The sequence below is a fragment of the Xenopus laevis genome, chromosome 7L (assembly GCF_017654675.1).
Source record: "Xenopus laevis strain J_2021 chromosome 7L, Xenopus_laevis_v10.1, whole genome shotgun sequence".
NCBI lineage: Eukaryota > Metazoa > Chordata > Amphibia > Anura > Pipidae > Xenopus > Xenopus laevis.
The window spans coordinates 70,664,848-70,687,164 of NC_054383.1; the positions used below are offsets into that span (position 1 = coordinate 70,664,848).

At 36.8% G+C, this 22,317-nt stretch overlaps 1 protein-coding gene across 2 annotated transcripts in view; it reads left to right on the forward strand.

Annotated features, from left to right (window-relative positions):
- Positions 1 to 22,317, forward strand: part of LOC108696379 (opioid-binding protein/cell adhesion molecule homolog) — a 561,527-nt gene that overhangs the window by 486,143 nt on the left and 53,067 nt on the right. For both annotated transcript variants that reach the window (XM_018225685.2, XM_018225686.2), the window contains exon 3: positions 11,158 to 11,390. In XM_018225685.2, the coding sequence (XP_018081174.2) occupies positions 11,158 to 11,390 (233 nt within the window). The remainder of the gene's footprint in view (positions 1 to 11,157; positions 11,391 to 22,317) is intronic.

A 22,317-nucleotide genomic window follows, 5' to 3' on the forward strand; every position in this document is an offset into this window, starting at 1 on the left:
GATAATGCGTTTCCAGATAATGGATCCCATACCTGGCAGTTCTTTAACAGTAATTTTTGCTAGTTTTTCCCATCCTATATAATAATTGGCTTTTTTATATACATTTGCCTATAGCTTGTGTTTATTTATATCTGTGTACATTTTCTCATTCTTGGGAAACAGCCAAATGTGTTTTAGTGCATTTTACAAGCTATTTACCTCAAATCTCTCTATTTATAAGTCAGAGTACAAATTCCAATGATTTTTTTAACTAATCGCTGACCACTTTTGTTTCTGCATCGCAAATAACTGAACTTTGGATGTAATTGGAAATGTAAATTTGTCACTATAAATAGTTTCTTTAAATGTAGCCTTGTTTAATGTAAGAAAACCGTCCAAGTAATGATTACTGCATCAGGTATTCCATTAAAGAAACTCTTCTGGTGTGTAAAGGAGCCCCATTAACATTCTTCACATTACAGTGTCGCATTAAATTGAAATCCTCTTGACCTTATAATTGAATGCTATTATTTGATTCTGTAAATGTGTTTGCGTTTTGTTGAACAGTCTGCCATGGATAAAAAATGTTTTCTAGAAAATATAAGACAAGTTGAAAATAATTAGACACATGCAAAAGCCACTGAATGATAACCAATGCTAAAACTGATTTTGTTATAAGTGGAAAGTGCATGTTGTAATAATCAAAGATCAACAAACTCACAGTTTATACCCCCACAAACATTTTTTTAAAGTCTCTTAACTTGCTATACTGGTCAGTGCAGCTATTACCAACCAATTACATCATTTCCGATGATCCTTTTATATCAAGTATCCTCATATAAATATATCCCATTATGCTCACCCCAAGTTTACATTTGGAATTCCAACAAGGCAGATATAAAGACACCATAATTTTGCATCTTGCATGTTATGGATCCCTTATTTGGAAACCCATTATCCAGAAAGTTTTGGCAAGGGATATTTCAGGGAATGTTTTATATACTTTTATGATTAAAAAAAGGAACTACAATAAAGCATTAATAATTGAGATGAAATGTGCAACATGCTTCAGGTGAGATCTATGTTATAGATCTAAATGTTGATTATTAGCTATTATTCACTTGTTGCTGAACTACAAATCCTTGAATACCTGAATAAATAATCAAGGGTTCCTGTAGACCAGCAACATCTGAGCTATATTCTAACAGCAATATTTCTTGATGAATCTGCTTTTTGTACTTCTGGTTCCCTATTGTTTGTTTCTGCAACTGACGTTTTAAGTGTAAACAGTTATTTTGTCACACATGAGAGTGTAAAGCTGGCCATAGATGCAAAGATACGATCGTACGAATCATCGGACTTTCCCATCTCCCGACCCGCCACTAACCATTCAGATCAAAGTCTTACCAGATCAGATTAGTTAAAGAACAGATCAGCAATGTTCTGCCCCTGACAGCAATCGTACGATATCTATGTCCAACCAAAGCTAGTGACAGTCTCCCACTGAAAATCGTACGATCGGCAATACACTCAGAGATATTATCGGCAGTCGACAGAAATTTTCTAACCTGTCTGATCGACCAAACGACCGATCTCCGCCGGACGAAAAATGTCGGGACTCTCCACACACGGTTCGAAATTCGTACGAATCCTCGATTCGTACGATCAGATCTTTGCGTCTATGGCCAGCTTTACATCATGAAGCTAAAATTGTTCCATAATCACACCATGTAAGATAGCAGCAATATAACTGATATGGTGCTAGAAAGCATGATTCTGATTGGTGATTTACAATTGTAATAAAGTTTTTGGTTAGCAGCATTCTAATTGGTTAAAATTGTTTCATCCAGTTTTTGGTCTCCCAGAGATTACTATTTTATTTTAGAAGACTTTATAGTGGCTCTTCCCATGTTCACCAGCTGTGCATTGGTAGGAGTACTTTTTACATTGATGTGTTACATAGTATGTTAGGTTGAAAAAAGACACAAGTCCGTCAAGTTCAACTAAACTCCATTTTAACCTGTATAACTGCTAGTTAATATTTACTTATTTAGTAAATATTTGCTTGATTGGTATAACCTTCTTCTACATATTCTAATATTTTATTGAATCCAGCTAGCCACTGAGCACATACCATTCTTTGTTGGACTTTACGTTTTGCTTGATATTTTACATACATTTTATCCTTTTATATTTTTCTGTGGTCAGTAATTTTTTCCTCCGACTCCTGCCTCTACTTATTCTGCAACTCCTCTCTCCCACCCCCCTCTTAAACTTTCCACTTCTGCAGTTTGAGGAGACAGCAGAGATATGTGTCTAGGGTCCTAGTGCATCCCCACTGTTGCCCCTAGGCACATACCTATTTTGCCTGCCCCTAGATCCAACCCAGTAACTAAAATAGATTTTAGTGTATCACATAAATTAAGGTAAATCTTTTATCCAGCAAGCCTTGAATCTAAAGGACTGAAATTCCACATAAGGGATATTACCTGGTTTAATATTGTAATCAGTAACTTTACTGTAAGTGATATAGAATTAAGAATTTTCTACATATTTAATTAGCTGTGAAAGTTGAAATATCCTTTTTTGTTTTGTAATACTGTACTTTGAATCTCATATTAATTTTCCTCTGGCAAGCTACTGTGCCATTTACTGAGTATCTAGACCTGGACCTGGAATTCAGGTAATACACGGAAATAAGAAGCAGCTGCTCTTTTAGAATAAAATGTTGATGGCTGTGTTTCTCCCTTGAGATTGCTGTGGCAATCAAAAAAAACTGTGGTTAGGAATGGGCAAAATGGGACAGATTTGCCCATGTAGTCTAAAATCCTAACAGTCCATATTCTTTTTTGAACTGTATGTAAACTGGGGTAAAGTGTAGCACTATCCCCTCACTTATTAGCTTCAAAATTGTACTTAATCTAAGCAAAGGTTATCAATGTATTACATTAGTGATTTTGTTGTTTAGCTATATGAAACAGTACTTTCATTCCTCAAGGAATGAATTTCTAAATAATTGTTCTGTACCTAGTTATTTCCTTTTTATGGTGAAGCACATGTAATAGCTTTATGATTCTATTTAGGAGATAATGTAGAGTAAGGTTTAACCTTGCTCAGTTGGATGCCACATAACATTCTTTACAGTACTTTGAAGAATTTTGTTCAGATAAAAAGGCTCATGGTTGCAAATGTTTCCTTTGTCATTTGTGGCTTGCTCTATTTTAGTATAATATTATAGATAAGCAATTGGGAGCACATTACAAGGACACATCCAAATGCTTGGAAGATGACCTCAATATTTTACCTGGTAAAAGCTTGTGTTAAAATGCATTAGCTTTCCCTAATTGTGTGAAACTGATGTTGAGAATGAATGTAACTATGTGTCTTGTGTGAACAGAAGTGTTTTGTTCAAATTTGGTATCGTAGAGCAAGATCTTGTAGCCTAATGGGAATTATTTTACCAACACAGCAAACATATTAATTCAAAAATTGTTTCAGCTATAGATGGACTGATTTATCATTGCTTGGTATGTTTATTGAGCCGTAACAGTGGTATCGGCATTTAATATTTAACTATTTATTTATTGTCCTTCTTGCAGCATTTTATTCCAGCACAGCAATACAATTGTTCCAATCCTTACTCCCCACTTGCAATTTGCAGTGAGGATTAAAGGAATTGTTCAGTATAAAATAAAAACTGGGTAAGTAGATAGACTGTGCAAAATCAAACATGTTTCTAATATAGTAAGTTAGCCAAAAATTTAATATATGTATAGGTACAATATGTATATATTGTTTAGAGGCTTGAGTGACTGGATGTCTAACATAATAGTCAGAATGCTACTTCCTGTTTTGCATCTCTCTTGGTTTCAAGTGATTGGTTACCAGGCAATAACCAATCAGTGACTTGAGGGGGCCACATGGGTCACAACTGTTTGCTTTTAAATCTGAGCTGCATGCTAAGGATCAATTGCAAACTCACTGAACAGTTTTGTCCCATGTTGCCTTCCTTATGGTTGCCATAACTCAGAGTTAGAGAGCTCAAAAAGAAGCAACTGTTCACTCCAGCCTTTACAGATTAAATTTTTGACTAACAATATTATAATTTTTTTTTATTCTGCACAACCTACTGTATCTATGTACCCAGCTTTTATTTTTACACTGAACTGTTCCTTTATGGATTCAGATGGGTCTCTGAGCTCAGCCTTGACACAGATAAATGTGGAAAATATAGAACTTCTGGGAAACCTTCTGGATTTCATAGTTCAATATTTGAGAAATCTTCCTCTCTTTAAGTAAAGATTACATTCTTTTAAAAGGGAATGCGTTTTGTTTAGAGCAAGAAACTTTAAAATATAATTAAATACCCATGGTATGACTTCAATGTGCAGTGTATGTTACAAACTCTGTAAAGACATGTTATCACTATAAGGTTTCCCAGAATCAGTTCTCAGTTATCTGTTTGTTTTTTTGTCTCATGTTGGATTTAGTGAATGTGTGATAAAAGGATCACTGGTGTGACAGAAAACTGTTGAAACAGATGGTGTATATATTGTATATGAAGCCCTTAATAATAGCCATAGCAACCATTTAGTTGTGGTTGAAATACTGAGGCCAAAACACCGGATGACAGGCTCTCTCCAGCAGAGCATCAAGGTGATGTACTGTAGTAATAGTGATATTATTTTACGAATGCAATCAAACTCTAAGTTGTGTTGGTTGTTTTGAAAAACATTTTTAAAATTCTGAAAAACAATACTGGAAACCATCCTATGGTCTCTTTTCCCTCCAATTTACTTATAGCCATACTCTGTCTATGGAGTGATTAAGAAACATGCTCTTTGAAGCAGAATGTTTTATAGTATTTATCTCAGCCCAATGCTGTGAATTGGGTACAGTCAGTGTGTATATCCTCCAGGACACAAGCCTCTTGTTACCTTATGTCATAAGGGAAAGTTACCAGAAAAATATCCACACTGTAAGAAGATGTTACAATGTGCCATTGTGATTGGATTAGAGGAAGAGTTTATATGCCGAGAACTTCCCACATCAGTCAGTCGAACTGAAGAAGCTGCTCGGATGAGTAGTGAAACGTCTTCAATGTTTACTCAGCAAGTCCAGTTTTTAGATTTACCTATACTAGATATACGATGACCTGGATGAATGAAAATCTTCATAGTCATACTGTAAAAATGTTTCCCTCATGCAAGCAATTCTCCTCTGTTTGCATACATTAGAAGTTTTCCGAACCCATAACACCACAAAGATCAGCGTGAACAATATTTCTGCGTGTATAGTTTGTGCCAGTGTGCAGTGTATGTATTAAAACTGAGGAATTCATTATTTGTGTGCCGAAAAATATACCTCACTTTCAAGTAGGTCAAAAAAAAAATGCTGTATACCCAATTAAACACCACAGTCTAATGTCTAATACATTGAAAAATGCAAATTTTGGTTCTAAATATTGCAGTTTATTCTCAATTTACAACTATTATTACAATAAAGTTACAAGTTGTCCTTGAGAGCACATATAACTTCTACTCTGAGCTATTTTCTGACCCACTCCAGAAGTGGCTAAAAAGACCCAGGTAGTGTGACATATAGAGACAAAACAGAGAGGGAGAGTGTTGGAAGGATTTTATGATTTACTTGCTACAGAAATACAGCACTGTGTATGTCTAAAAATGCCTTGTCAACAATTGAATGAATATACAGGTATGGGATCCGTTATCTGGAAACCCATTAAGTTCCGAATTATGGAAAGGCAGTCTCCAATAGACCCATTTTATCCAAATTTTTAAAATGATTTCCTTTTTCTCTGTAATAACAAACAGTACCTTGTACTTGATCCAAACTAAGATATAATCAATCCATAGTGGAAGCAAACCCAGCCTATTGGGTTTATTTAATGTTTACATGATTTTCTAGTAGTCTTAAGGTATGAAGATCCAAATTATGGAAAGATCTGTTATCTGGAAAACCCCAGGTCCTGAGCATCCTGGATAACAGGTGCCATACCTGTATATATACAGTATATATATATATATATATATATATATATATATATATATATATATATATATATATTTACAATCTTCTGGTGTATGCTGCTGTCATGTTTATATAACACAGGCTTAATTTGTATAATTAATTTACAGGCTGAAGGTTTAAGTAGTGGAAATGCTGAAAAATATACATATCAAACATTTTGATTACAAAACAACTGACAGATTTAGTAAACCTGTTACACACAACTACTAATAAAACTAAGATATGTTGTTCCTCTGATTGTGTGTGAATCAAAATGAATTAATTGATTTTATAATGCTGTAACTTCGGTTTCCATTAATATGAAGCTCTTACTTTGAGCACACTTTCTTTGAGAGCAGAATCTTTCAAAATATTCTGCCAGCTTCTCACTTAAAGGTTGGCTGCAGCAGGAGAGCAAATGAAGTGGATTTCACATTGAAAGGTGATGTAGAAAAGCAAGTGATAATTAATTATTATGTGCGCCTTTGGCACAGGTTCTGCAGTATAGTAGTATAAGCGGACATGGATACCTGTGCAGCTAAAGAGTGAAAGACAAGGCAGACTGGCACCCTGCCCAGGGAATCAACTGCCATCAGCCATAATTTCATCACTCTACATGTTGCTCCCTCCCTTTATTTCCACTCAAATACCCATCAGTCCAAAGCTCAGTCCTTCTAGTTGTAGCAGTCATTTTCATTCGGCCTCCCTTAATGAAATTAGCAGTATGTAGGCATAAAGCATAGCGTGTAAATCAGCAGGATTGTGTTCTTGTTCATGTCCACTGATGCCCAGAATGCTTTCATGCTTCATTAGGGAGATTGCAGCATATTATTAGACATCTCATATTAACCCCTTCACCATCCTTCTCTTTCTGACTGATTCTGACACTAAACTAAAATTGATAGCGTAAGAACTTTTGGAACTTCAATGGCTCAATTCCATCGGAAAGCTGTATTTGAAAAGGACCGAATGTACTGGAATAATATTAATTTGCATGACACTTTTCAGATAATACATACATTGATCAATAATAACCCTAAATTGGTGTGTAGCGCATATTTAGTGTGCACCTTGCACACTAAATTAGAAAAGTGGTAATATTAGAAGTGGTAATATAATAACATATATAATACGAAGGGTGTAGGGTCTACCTTATTTATTTTAGTGTCGATTTAATAATCCAAGTTTTCAGTAGACACTCTCCTTTTTACAAGGGAAGTGTTTGTTTGCCTCACCCATGTAAATATATGTGGAATGACTGATACCTTGTTTTTACTTATGTTTCTGTAAGCCCATCTCTAGTTTGGCATGAAGCACCCACAGGCTGGGTCACCTGTAACATAAAACTTAAAGGTCAGTGAAAACCAGCTAGAAAGCATAAGCCTTTTATATACAGTAATAGAAAGTGTGGGGTATTATCTAAGTTATCTGGCAGAAAACCTATACCTTCAAGGTCTTGTATTTATAAAAAAATATAGGTGATAAAAAAAATATGTGTTCCAAAGTAGTCCACACTCATTATATGCAAACGTGCTATATACTTCAACAGACAGACTTATTTAATTCTATTTAAAGCGCTCACTTTCAGAAATTCCTGCTACTGTATTTGTAATGACAAGATGGAGCAGAATGACATATGTCTCATTTAATAAGCAGTATGTGCTATTCATGTTTACAACACAATATGATAATAGAGGAGCTGCTCAGCTGACACTCAAATAATATCATCAGATTAATCTTAATTAGGGCTGTAAGATCTATGACATTCATACAGTTTTGGTTCTGTCAGGGAAAATGGCAACAATTGAGACTTGCTTACCTGTTGACAGATGCTTACAATTCGATTATATAGGATATAAAATCAATGTCAGATACTTGTACTTGTAGCTGGGTATTGTTCGAACTAACTTCCATGGTAGTAAGTGATGCATACTTCTCTGGACTGCAGGTATCTCTTCCTGAGAAGGAACATCTTAGTTCCCTGTGAGCTATAGGCCTAATAATGTAAAATTCTATAAAATGCTAACTTTTTGTCAACACTGTCAAATAAAGCAGATTTCTAAACTCTGTTTAACAGTAATTAAATGCTTTGTGTAGGTAAATATCTGCATATTACATTGGGGTTAAAAGTGTTTTAAGGTTAACACTGCAGAAAAGGATACTTACTGGTAATATGCTTTGTGAATATGCATAAGAGCATCATTTCTACCAATGAAAATTTTGGAAATTACTGAATTAGTAGGTCATCTGCAGGCACAGGCAGCAGCATCTAAAAGCATTTGTAGCAAATCTCCAGCACAGTTATCTGCGTACAGGCTTTTTAAATGGTTTTCAAGGACCATGGTATGTTTATAAAAACATACCTTTGAAGTCTAATATCAAAAAGATTGTAGTACTCAAATATCATGAAAATTACTTCATTTCATTTCATATCTGGCATGTTCACAGCAACATTTCGGACTACATACCCTCACAAGTCAGAAACATTGCTATGAGCATGCCAAATGAGAAATAAAAGTGATAGTAGAGAATACCGTATATACTCGTGTATAAGCCGACCCGTGTATAAGCCGAGGTACCTAATTTACCTAAGAAAACTGGAAAAATGTATTGACTCGTGTATAAGCCTAGGGGCCCCATGTCAGATTTCAAAATGTGAATGTGACCCAGCCGCAACAATTGGGGGACACTGGGCAGGTACCTGTTACTGTCTGTGACTGACTGTGTCGCCGACCGGATTTCATGTTTGCTTCCCTCTGCCACCCCTATTTCATGTTTGCTTCCCTCTGCCACTTCCCCCCCCATCTGTCGCTCTCCCCACCCTGGCTGCTCTTCCCTCTGTCCTTCCCTCTGTCACCTCTGCGCTTCCCTCTGTCCTTCCCTCTGTCACCTCTGCTCTTCCCTCTGTCCTTCCCTCTGTCACCTCTGCCCCAGCCGGACTGCCTGTGACTGCCTGTGTCGCCGCCCGGAGCAGGTCCAGGAGCTCCGGGCGGCGCGTCCTTCCCTGCCGGCGTTCGCTTTCAAAATGGCGGCGCCCATGGCCGCCACGTGGGTAGCGGCCGGCGCCGCTACCCACGTGGCGGCCATGGGCGCCGCCATTTTGAAAGCGAACGCCGGCAGGGAAGGACGCGCCGCCCGGAGCTCCTGGACCTGCTCCGGGCGGCGACACAGGCAGTCACAGGCAGTCCGGCTGGGGCAGAGGTGACAGAGGGAAGGACAGAGGGAAGAGCAGAGGTATGACCCGCGTATAAGCCGAGTTTGAGTTTTTCAGCACATTTTGGGTGCTGAAAAACTCGGCTTATACGCGAGTATATACGGTACCTAATGGAAAGAAGTTTCAAGAAATGTTTTTTGACAAAGAGTGAAGAAAAAAAAGGCAAAGGGATGGAGAGGGAGAATGCCAAGGCAGGATAGGTAAAGGTGGCTACATATGGGCAGATTTAAGCTGCCAATTCAGGGCCTTTAGAGCCGATTTGGCAACTTATCAACCCAAATATTGAGCCCTCTGTCAGGCCCACCTGTCGGATTAAGGACCATATTGGCTAGTTGATGTGGTCCTTTCTTCTATGACTCATATTCCCACAGTTGTCATCCAATTGTTTGGCTCTAGGCAACCTCCCCATATAAGCAGATCTTATTGTGCATTTTAAGGAAGAGTGAGGAGAAGTGGAAATAGATTGTGTGTAATGGTATTTTGGAGGCATATGAAGGGAAAAGGGAAAATAAGCAGGAAATCAAATTGGAAAAAAAAAAAAGACAAATGTTCAGGTAGATAAAAATACGAAAATGGAGGTAAGGTTAGCATTAAATACAATAGAAAATAACCAGAGACCTTAATAAATGTTGGATAAAAAAAACCTTTTGTCATCATTCTGCATTCTTTCTACTTTTCTCACATAAGGTGAAATCACTCTTTATTCCTAAACTTGGCTGGGATATATCATATATATATATTCTGAAGAAACACAATTGTAGTAGGGAGTATGACACGGGTAAACAGCCACTGTATTCTGCACAAACTTATGAGTGCAGACATTGCTTTTGTTCACAACATGAATATAAAAATGAATATATCACTGAAACAGCCTTAGCTGCTTTGGATTTGAAACAACGGTATTGGAGCCTTACAAGCCACAGAGATCATTAGTAATGCAGGACTTAAAGTCCTATTCTGACATTTACCCAAAAGTACAGTATTGTCTGATGTGGAGGACAAACTTTTAACAATGTAAGCTTTCATATTGTGTTTCTTTTGGAAACATGTAGTGCCCGAGTGAAGAAGAGCTACTCCAAAAAGTAAAAAAATAAACAAATTGATGCAGTTTGCAGTATGAACGGCTTTTGTTAGAAGAACAGAAAGTCACTGGAGCATATTAATGTATGCTGTGGATGGTAACTTGCCCAACCAGGTATTAAACTCTTGAGTATGCAGAACCTGAAAAACTATTTCTGCTTCCTACAAATAGTGAATTTAAAATGGTACAAAACACAGTACTAGGTAATGAAATTTCTGTTCTTTACAGTCTCAGAAGAGCCACCAGTAATCAGTTTAAAATATCAGGCTGTCTATCACTACCACTGTAGCTGTAGTATTTGCTTTGTAATCCATCAATTTAGTAAACAATTACTTGCAGGGCCAACAATATGCACATTCTCCACCTTTTCATGGCAGTAACATTTATGCTGGCATAAATATTTCCATTACAAAAATACAGTACAGGTATGGGACCTGTTATCTAGAATGCTCGGGACCTGGGGTTTTCCAGATAACGGATCTTTCTGTAATTTGGGTCTTCATGCCTTAAGTCTACTAGAAATTCATTTAAACATTAAATAAACCCAATAGGCTGGTTTTGCTTCCAATAAGGATTTATTATATCTTAGTTGGGATCAAGTACAAGCTACTGTTCTATTATTACAGAGAAAAAGGAAATCATTTATAAAAATTTGGATTATATGGATAAAATGGAGTCTATGGGAGACAGCCATTCCGTAATTCGAAGATTTCTGGATATTGGGTTTCCGGATAAGGGATCCTATACCTGTATAATAAAAAGATTTTCCTGTTCTTCAAATTAATTAAAATGTCTAATATTTAATCTTTCTCGCCAGATTTGTAATTACTAAATTACACTTATTTTTCTGCAGGTGCACAGTAGACAACAGAGTGACACGAGTGGCCTGGCTTAATCGTAGTACCATCTTGTACACTGGCAATGAGAAGTGGTCGATTGACCCCCGTGTGGTGCTTCTGGCCAACACAAAGAGTCAGTACAGCATTGAGATCCAAAATGTGGACATATATGATGAGGGACCTTACACCTGCTCTGTTCAGACAGACAATCACCCCAAAACCTCTCGTGTACATCTCATTGTGCAAGGTAAGTTCCTCTGTTTGTGGAGGATATAAGCCCATTTGCCTTTTCCACATTTTTATTCTCATATTCATTTTCAAGTATATAAAAATCAAAGTTAAAATGTAGGTGATTTTTCTGATGCCTGAAACAAAATACATTGATTTTGATATTCTGCAAAGAGAGGTGGAGTGAGATTCTTTGAGATTAGAGCAAACAAGGTTTAACCTTCATCAGCAACAGTGTTATAGTTAAACACTGGAAAACTATGCATGGCTACTGACAATACATTAAATAGTGCAGTGTTGATCAAGCGAGGTTGGACTTCCATACTGGCCTGTTGAAAGCCATGAACTCTATGGAGCTTATTATTTTCACAAGAACTAATCCCAAAGCAGTACTTATTCAGGCCTTTACTTTTTAGAATACTAGATATCTGTCACTGTTTATGTGAAGCATACTGTATATCCAGAATAATTATTTCTGATGTTGCACTACTTAAGTGGTATTTTTTAAGTGTTTTCTTTTGTGTGAAAAGCTGTTTGGCGTAATTGTTATGAACAAGTTAATTAAAATTCTTGGGCGTTGAATTAAAAATATTACACTGGGATACAATAACTGCTGTTAGCTTGACATACTACATCTGCTAAGGATTCTACCAATAAGACAGAAATATCTCCCTTTAAAACAATTTAATTTCTTCTTTTTATTGTTTATGCTTGTTTATGAAACTCCAAATGACTAACGCCCTTTTGTTACAAAGATGAACTGCCGAAAACAAATAAAACATTTGCTTTAATAGAAACTCACATTAGTGCTAATCTTACTGTGTTAAATCTTCTTTGCCATTGTTTGTAAATTGTTCTTTTAGAAATAAAATACATTTAAAAAAATATCAAGGCTAGTCCACGCAAATCAAAAAAACACAATCAACAAGTGTTCGGTTTCATGAGAATGGAAAACAGGCTTACTTCACAAGCATAGGCTCTCAAAGGATCATTTCTAGTAAGTAAACAATAATGTACAACATTGTACTGGCATCCTAATAAGACAAAAATATATGGGAACTGGACACAATTTCAAAAGCTAATGATATAATCTATGACCCCATTCTATCAAGTAAAAATGACCGAAATGATGCAGTAAGATGAAAATGTGTGTATCAGGTTGCAAAGTTTTTCAAAAGAATGTGGCATATATTTCATTTCACATCAAATGGATATAAAATAGCACCTCCGGCCAAGGAAAACATTACATTTTTTTACCTTCAAAAAGCTTTTTCTGGGTAGCCAGATTCTTACATCTTCTCAAAAAATATACTGGTTTGCTGTGACATTAGGTATCCCAAACCCAGAACTAACTCCAATATTCCAGTCTAAGCCCGCTCTTCTGCCTGTTGCAGCCGCCTTTGGCTTCAGGTTTAGCCCTACGCTACTCAGATGCCGCCAAGTCTTTGCAAGAGAACAATGGAGAGAGTATTGGGTGAGCAAGAGAACCGTACATGCAAACAGAAACGGAGAGTAGAAGCGAGGTCAGGGACAGGCTGAGTCAGAACCAAACAGGTGGCCCAGTAACAAATCGAGAGGCAAAACGTAGTCAGAGTCATGGGCCAGGTCAGAATAAAAACAGGTGGTGCAGCACAGAATCAAGAACAAAGTGTAGTTGGGGTCACAGGCCGGGTCAAATATCAAAGTAGCGGGTTGAAGACAGGATCTGAGTTGTCAAAGTACAAGCTAGGGTCAGGACTGGCAACAGACAAGGCAGGAACAGGGACAGGCAGGGTCAAACACAGAAGATTCACGATATAAATGCACCCAGGAACTACTAAAAATAGACCTACTTTGGGCAATGAGTTTGACACAAAGTACACCGGCGCTTTAAATATTTGAATTTTGCGCCTATATGCGATGACTTATAGATGCGCCTCTTCGAACCCGGAAGTACTAAGGTGCGCACGTCATTTGCAAGCTGCAAAGAGGAAGATGTGGCAGGTGTCCCCGCCGCACCACTGCTGGACCACCAGGGATTCTCACATTTGCACATTGTAGATGGGAGGCACATAGGTGTCCACCTCACCAGCCTTCTAACTTACATATTATTCAGTCACTATGCCAGCTCATTGATTAATACTTTCAAATTCTGAACAACAATATATCCAGTAACAACAAAACCATAGAATGAAGAATTGTCTGTAGTTTTACCAATATCTTTGGACTGCAGTAATAACTGCAGGGTGGCCATTCATATGAAATGGTCTTTAAAAACAAAAAGAGGGGGACTGTATACTATAAATGTCTTAAAGTAACTTAACTATACTCCCAAACAATGTCAGTCTCTATAAAATATATTGCATAAAAGAACTCATATGTAAAACCCTGCTTCATCCAAATAAACTATTTTCATAAAAATATTGCCATTGGATAATACTTTGCTATTTTAAGAACATTTTATGGTGCACAGAAACAGACCAAGGGCACACATACATGTTAAGTCACATGAGCCAATTAATGGACAAAGTTCTGTTAGAGTTGCATTATTTCTGGCCTGTTGATCTCTAAAGGAGCACAGAAAATATCATAAAATGGTGGCTCAAGGTAAAAGATGTAAAAGGGCAATATTTACTATTTATCTATATTCCAGTTTGGTAAGATTCTTTTATAGGCCACTTAATGAATTATAAAGTATCTGTTGGTTACTGTACATATTCATTCTGGGGATATCATTTTCCTTTAAGACCTACAGTCTTACCACACATTGCCACATCAAAGCCCACACTGCCAATATAATATTCACATTTTTGTTTTATTCTTGCTAACTGTGTTCAACATTCATTCAATGAAGAGGGCATTTACTGCACATACTCTTTTCAGTATGTTAGGCTGGGAGCAGTTCATTATACAAAGGTTTCTCAGTGGACTGATTTGATTTGGCTCATTAATAACTGCATTGGCACAAAATATGTTTACATTTTATTCTCAAGACATTTGCTTAAACAAGAAGGAAAGTCGTTTCACACTTGGGGGTGCCAAATGTTAGACACCCCCAAAATTAATGTATTTACTTACCTGAACCCCCGGGCCAGTGCTCCTATCAGCAGAAAACTGCACCAGCCTGGGGTTATTCCAGTAAGCACCACGGAGTGATCCTCTTCCGGCTTCTTCTTTCTTCTCGCGGCAGCGCATATGCATTAGAGTGAAAACCGGAACTTTAACTAAAAAGCCGGCTATTTTATTCTACTGCGCATGCACCTGCCCAGGGAAATTTGAAGAAAGAAGAAGCCGGAAGAAGATCGTTCCGTGGTGCTCGCTGGAATAACCCCGGGACGGTGCTCCTATCAGCAGAAAACTGCACCGGCTTGGTAAGTAAATACATTCTCTTGGGGGTACCTAAAATTTGGCTCCCCCAAGTGTGAAACAACTTTTCTTCTCCTTTAAATTAAATTGTGTATCTGAAATTGTTACATTATAGCTCTTTCAATCAATTTCAAAAACTCAAAACATACTGGGATTGATAAAATGTGCCACTCGGACACAGAGGATGCAGAAGAGGTCAAATTAAACTCTTTGTGTACCTTCAGGATATTGCCATACACCTGTATTTACATTTGTCATTGCTGAATATAGAGCTACGTAGCAGTTATGTGACCTTCACAGTTGTAGCAAGCTCAATGTGCAGTGGAAATGATTTATTCCATCATATTTTTTCATAGCGTGGTTCTGTGAGAAGTTTTTCAACTCATCAGAAATATCTCTGCACAGTGTACTTTTCAGCCTCTAACACGTTCTTTGTCATCTAGCAAGGAAGTTATAGGATAGGAGATGCATAGGATTAATAAATTCATCCAAATGTTAGTTTTTTGTGTGAGGTATTTCTCGTTAGGTCATCAGTCATCAGTAAATGTACAGTAACAGCTTTTTTTTTTAATTATACTTGAAGGTATTTCAAAGACTAGCTTTTTAAAAAAAATACTTAAAAACTATTAAAGTACTTTTGTGCTCATTTTAGCAAACGACTGGTAGCCAAATGACAAAATCTACATCTAGAGCTTTTTAATTGTGCACAGGACTGATGTGGAATGAAACTGCACGAACCGCAATTTGAAATTGTCATAAAAATAATTGATAATGGTAGGATTTGAGAATTATTGCACTATTCTTGAAACTATTAATTCAAAGAAATCTGATTAGCATGTGCCATGTTCATAAAAAGATATTTAATAGCTATGCCCAGTGATGGGGACAATGGGAACAAGAGTAATACTTAATTTAGCTGCCTCCCTATGTATTATTAATTAGCTTCTTCTTGTGTATTTTAAATGGCACTAGATTCCAAAAGTAGATTTTTATATTGGGGGCATTTCTTGCACATGTACAGTATGTCCTGGATATTAAAGTAACTTGCTGAGAAAATAAAGAAATATTACAATATTTAAGTGATCAGTATTACGACCCAGAGTACATTTTTGCTGTATTCTACTGAGATTATAGTATTGCTTTCTTTACAGATGATATTTGCATCGAACTAAACATAGTTGTTCATCTGTTTTACTTTGCAAGGACAGAACAGGGGAGAACACTTTGCTATTAGCAGTTGTCCTTTTCTGATAATGTATTTCATGCCAACTTCAGAAAGTTGACCAAATTATAGGTTCTGCTCAAATTTTCCTGTAAAAAAAAGCCTTTGGAGGTCTCATTCGTCAGCCCAATTCACAGCAGTAAAGTTGTTCAGCAACTAGGCATGCTAAGAATTATTATGTGTGATTCTAGTAATTTCTTACCAACAGAAATCCCAATAAGTCGTCATTAAAAGAACAATTGTTTTACAAAATATGAGCCAAGGAAACGCGTATCACCTACCAAAGACCCAACATTTTAGTAGAATATGTTTGTATATGTATGTGTATATATATATATATATATATATATATATATATATATATATATATATATATATATATATATATATATATATATATATATATATATATATATTAATTTTTTTTTGAGAATGTACAATTTCTTTTATTTTTTATCTTATTATTTGTATTATTTGCCTTTCTATTTCGCCTCTCTGTAACCTAAAGTATTTACTATCTTGTGGGGCAGCCATTCTCAGGAAAGATTTTTAATTGTTATTATAAACTATTACTTATTCTGACCTTTAGCAGGTAGATGGCGAATAATATCTAGCGAGAAGATTATTATGCAATAGAATATACCCCCTATAGTTTTTTAACCTGGATTTGGTTTATACTGATGCTGTTCTGCAAGAGTAATGATACTGTTGTTCTCTGTTACAACCCTGCTATATTGCTACTGCCCTGCCTTTGTCTACTTTATAAATCCTGTCCACTCCTAGTAAAAGGGCTCAGTAATCTGCCTATTTGCTTTTCTAAATCTGGCAGTTGATCTTAAAACCTATCTTTGTATAGAATACATGACACCCTTGTCTGCACCAGTGAAAGCTGTGGGAATCATCTGATGTTGAGACTTGTTGGTATCTAAATATCTCAGGGCTTAGCCCAAATTAAACGTGCCTGATATTGCAAAAACACATTTTCAGATGAGGTTCTCTGTGCCCCCCTGGGGTTTTGAATTAGCTGCTCCTGTGTTTACCCTTTAACTGCAAATACATATTAATGGCTTCCTAATTTGATATAAAGTCCTTTAAAATCGAATAAGACTGTCAGATGTCACACATCAGTTGAGTGCAATAAAATAAAATACATGGGACCTGCAAATGGGCTTATTTTTACAGGTATTCATATACCTATGCATTAGGCTATATTTTCATAGGTGACTGGGTATATTTCCAGCTTGGCAACCACATATTAATACTTTTATTGAACAAGATTGTTGCTTTTAAGATGTCTTGCTTGTGAGCTATTTATACGATCTTCTGTGAGTCAGTGTCTGCATGTGATGCTTGTGTGAAAAGATTAAAGTGATGAAGTTCCACATTTAAACATAAATGCAGAGTAGGCGTGCAAAAAAGAACAAACTATTAAAAAAAATGGTGCTCCATGATATAAATATTTCTGTAAAATAAATGTAAAATAATAAAATAATAAATTTCTGTAGCTTTTACAAGCAGCAATAAAATGCAATAAAATGCAATCATATGTTCTGATGCAAACTATCAAAAACATAGCAAGTCCCCTGCAGTGCCATCCCTCTCCTCCCCCTCCCCAGCAGAGCTAGAGTTAGAGGCAACAGAGGTACTTGCCTATGTACCCCCCCCACAGTAGTACCTACATGTCTCTTCTGTCTACTGCAAAACAAACAAAAAACAGCGAGTATATTATATATATCTGCAATTTGACAAATATGCTATCTTTCTTTCACAATATGCAACATACCTATGGTGGGCAATATCAGATTACATCAGCTGGAATAGGAGCCATCAAAGAGAGGACCACAAAGCAAACCTAACCCAATTTTTGGCCAGATATTGGTCAGGTGGGCCCATTGAAGGTTCTCATACACAAGTATAAGCATAAGATGCTGGATTGGTCTAAAAAACCCAAATCAGAATCTTAAATCTGGTCAATACAAATAAACAATGTAACTCTATAGAGAAGAGTCATCCAAGGAAGTCGGGCACATATTTCCAGTGACTGAGCTTATTACTGATGGCGTGGTCTGGCAGACCATACACCAACTGTTTTTGTATATCTACAGCCTCCTAGAATAAAAAAAAAACAACAGAAAACCAGTTGCCTTTATTTAATAGCATGAATAAATAAATGCATCTTTGTGGTGACTTTTGCTTCACCCTGTGTAATGGATAGCAGAGTCTCTCCAAATTGAATGGTAAGAAATCTGCTGTAACTGTGAATGCTGAGGAACTAGGGGCTTTGTGCAGAAAGCTCATATTCTAGCCAATAAGCACAGTTTGCAGTGCCTATTATTTTATGAGAAATAGCAATGTAAAGCCTGTAGATGAAGGATCAGGAGAAAAGAGATGGTGTTTCCCCCCTGATACTAGCAGAGCTGTTTGACAGATAGCACCATACGTCTTGTTGACAGAGCTGAACGCTGAGCAATAACCACACATATTCTATTACTGAAAGAGCTAGCAGTGAATTATCATATGGAGATACAAAAGCAATACAGGTAACCATATAAACAGAAATGTTTGCTGACTGAGGAGGTCTGACTTCCCTGACACAGGTGAATGCTGAGCAATAACTGTGAAATTTCTGTTGCTGAAAGAGCTGGCAGAGAATTGTATTATGGATGTACACAAGTGATACAGGAAACAATATAAACAGAAGTGCTGGCTGGCTGAAGAGGCCTGGCTTCCTTAAAACCCTCTAGGGCATTGAACAATAACTGTGCAATTTAGAGACATAAAAGTGGATTATCAGACAGCAATGCACAATTAATGCCAAAAACAATATGGATAAGATACTGACAATCTTCAGCACTCCAGCTGTTCTGTATTAGAAATCATCACAGTCCCTCTGTTTAGCTGAGCTAATAGAATAGTCTTGGCATTTGCACCAATTTGCACCAGCTCAAGTTCTGACCATTGTCTACCATAGAGACAGTCATGCCACCCAGTGGCAGCCATACAGTATATAGCATAGGGCCCCTGTGCTGGATTTATATTTGGGGTAGGGTGCACAAATGGCATGAAATGTTCCTGGATTTCTCAAAGGGTAGTTTCTCCCCCTGAAACACACAAGTCAAACTGTGGCTTAAAATAAAGGACAAGAAAGCCAAATCATGTACAATGCAAGTGCCGTTCCTATTTTTTCATTCTTATAATTGTTCCTGAGGCCACAATTGAGTCAGTTATACTGCAGCTGCACATGATACAGGACATATTAAGAATTTGTTTTACAGACTAATGGGGGAATGTAATATGTTTCTCTAGCACAAACAAAAACTATGCAAAGACACTTGTGAACCATGCCTGTGTCCTTTTTGAACAATTACAAACCTTAACAAATTCCTAGCATAGTTTGTGACCAAATGGCTTTTGCGAACATTCGCATTGTATGTAATAAAATTTAAAAAATTTTTAAACAAATATTTAACAAAACTCTAGAGCAGGTGTAAATGCTAAAACTTTGCTTACCGATAATGCACAATGTAATATTTACCAGCAAATGAATTTACATTGGAAGCAGTGCTAAACATTTGCAAAGACACCATTTTAAATAATGCTTGTGACTAATTAAAAGGGATTTATACTTATTTATCAGCAATGGGCAAATGTGCACCTGGGTAGTAACCAATCAATGACACACTTTGCTCAGCCAAGTGCAGGTAAAATTATCAACATTAGGGAGGAGCTACATGGTGCAGCTCCAGTCGACACATGCGACGTGTCGGATGTTCTGAAGATACAGGAAGTGAAGGAGAAATTGCAGGTAAGAACTACATTTATCTGACTGTCGGATGAAAACGATGCGCGCTGCGTTTTCATCTGTAGTTCTTACCTGCGATTTCTCTTTCACTTCTTGTATCTTCAGAACATCTGATACATTGCATGCGTTTTGTCGCATGGTGACGTGATGCATGGCTCGAGCCGCACCATGGAGTTCCTCCCTTAAACAAATTTTTGTTGCCATGGGGTACGGTCCAGGTGCAAATGTACTCAGTGTTGATAAATGAGCCCAACTTGCAACTATGTTCTTAATCAGACAGGGTTAACTGTTATAATAATCACCTTGAGACTTCTACCTGTATAATTAGTATAATATTCATTGCTCATGAACTGTTATAATTAGTGCCATATTCTTTGCACATGCTGAATGAGTGATCTTTGACTAAGTAGTGAAACATGGTCACGCTAATTTAACCTTCTCGTTGCCAAATATTCTGTGGGGCAAAGAAGTCACAAATGTATTTATTATCTTGTTGGTTGCTTGACCTGGTGTATAGAGAAGTAATTCAAGAGCCAGAAAGAGAGATGAAGTATATTAAGTCACCGTCGATTAATTTTCTGCTTTGATTCACATTTCTGTATAAAGGGTAGAGGCTATTAAATGATGCTGAAGTTCAGTTCTTGAGCACAAACCACAATTTTCCAGATATGTCTAATTAAAAAACAATTTGCCTATTAAGCTTGATCTAATTGCTTTCAGAATGTTGTGCAGTGAAAAACGTAACCTGACGCTTATTGCAATTATCATGATAGATAGCAGTTTGTAGTACAAACCTATCTTAAAATTAAGGTGGGATGGTTGTTGCTTGCAGTACTTGCTATTAATCAAAAACGAGTTCCGATTTGGGAATAATTTACCCCATAAAAATAATAATGTATATTGGAAGCAACCTACTTTAGGCATAACATTATAGTGGTATAAAGGAACCCAGCCCATGTAAATTTACATCAACCAGTAGCTGGTTTTCTTGCAACTTTCAGGATAACTAAAGTCTGACTGTGTATCATGAAAGTTTTGAAAAAAGTATGCTTTGTTGAGTATGGTGTATGTGGAGTATACAATTAAATATGTAGTTTATTGACAATTTGGGTCTTCAATTAAGATAGGTACAACATTTTCAAGTACAGGTAAAAGTAGTAACCAATCAACCAATCAATAATTGAGTTTTATCAAACTATTACAAGTTAGAAAGTGGAAATGCTTATATCATTGGTTGCTGCAGGTAAATGCACTGGTACAATTTAACAACTGTGTTAGCAAATCTGCCCCAGAGGCTAGTACATATGGATATATTGCAAATTATAGGTGAAACATTGTGACAGATTCCCACTGATTTATGGCACATGGGATAAAATCACAGATACAATGTCAAACAAGGGAAAGTTGTGTTCACCACTAATTTTTAAAACCTTTAGGCTAGGGCCACACGGGAAGATTCAGGAAGATTGGTCGCCTGGCGACTAATCGCCGTGTCTTTGAGGCGACTAATCTCCCTGAATGGCTTGCTGGTATCTCGCACCCGCTAGCGGTAAAATCGCCTGCGCCTATTCACATGCGGCGATACGTTTTTCAAAGTCACCCGAAATTGCCTCACGAGGTATTTTTTCTTTATTAAAATCAATATCAAATATACAAATACAGAAAACAAAGATAAAACATTAAATCACAAATCAAATTATATTAGCATTGTCCATGACCTTAGATTTCCCTTAGAGATTTTAAACTTCTCTGCCTTAATAAAGAGGATTTACCTTATCACAGCATTGCCAGTATATTTATTGGAATCTACATCTTGCTCTATTGATTTCCAGCAACATAAATGCCACAAATACTACCTGATTATAGAAATTATAATGTTCAGTTTTTCTTTGTTACACAGTCCCACATGCAGTAGTGATATGCGGGTTGACCTGTGGGTTTACCACTGATTCGGTAGCTTTGTGTAATTTGTGAAATTTGGCCCAACATGGTGCATGTCAGATTGAGAAAGTACACTTCTCTTTTGCTTCTGAACATTCCCTGTCTTTTAAGCAGAGGCGCATACAGAAGTAGCACATTAGGGTCAGGTGTGGGTTGCATTTTTCCCACATGCACATTACAAATATGCAGCTTCAGAGAAACTGGAAAGTCAGATTTCAGGACAACCACAAAGTCCATAACCTCTGGAAATTCCTAGGCCTTACCCTCCTAGCACTGTCAAGCCCTGCTTCCCTCTCCTCCCATACATGTTTGCATAGGCCGTTTTGTGAAAAATATCACCTGCTAATAGTATACCGATTGGTATTCATATATTCCTGGTAAATGAACATAACTAGGAGTGGTTTACTTTGATAGAAGAAAATAAAATTACAAAAACAGTGCAGGTATTCAAGATAACTGGCAATTTGATGCTTAATTAGGGTGTGCTTTGCAGCTTCTAAATGAATGTACAGCACATCATATATTAATTTCTCTTATAGAGTTTTACAGATTTGCATTAGGAAGAGACAAAGATTAAGTTGCTTAAAAAAAGTGGCAACACATTCTTGTTTTTTCTCATATGATTTTACTGGTTGG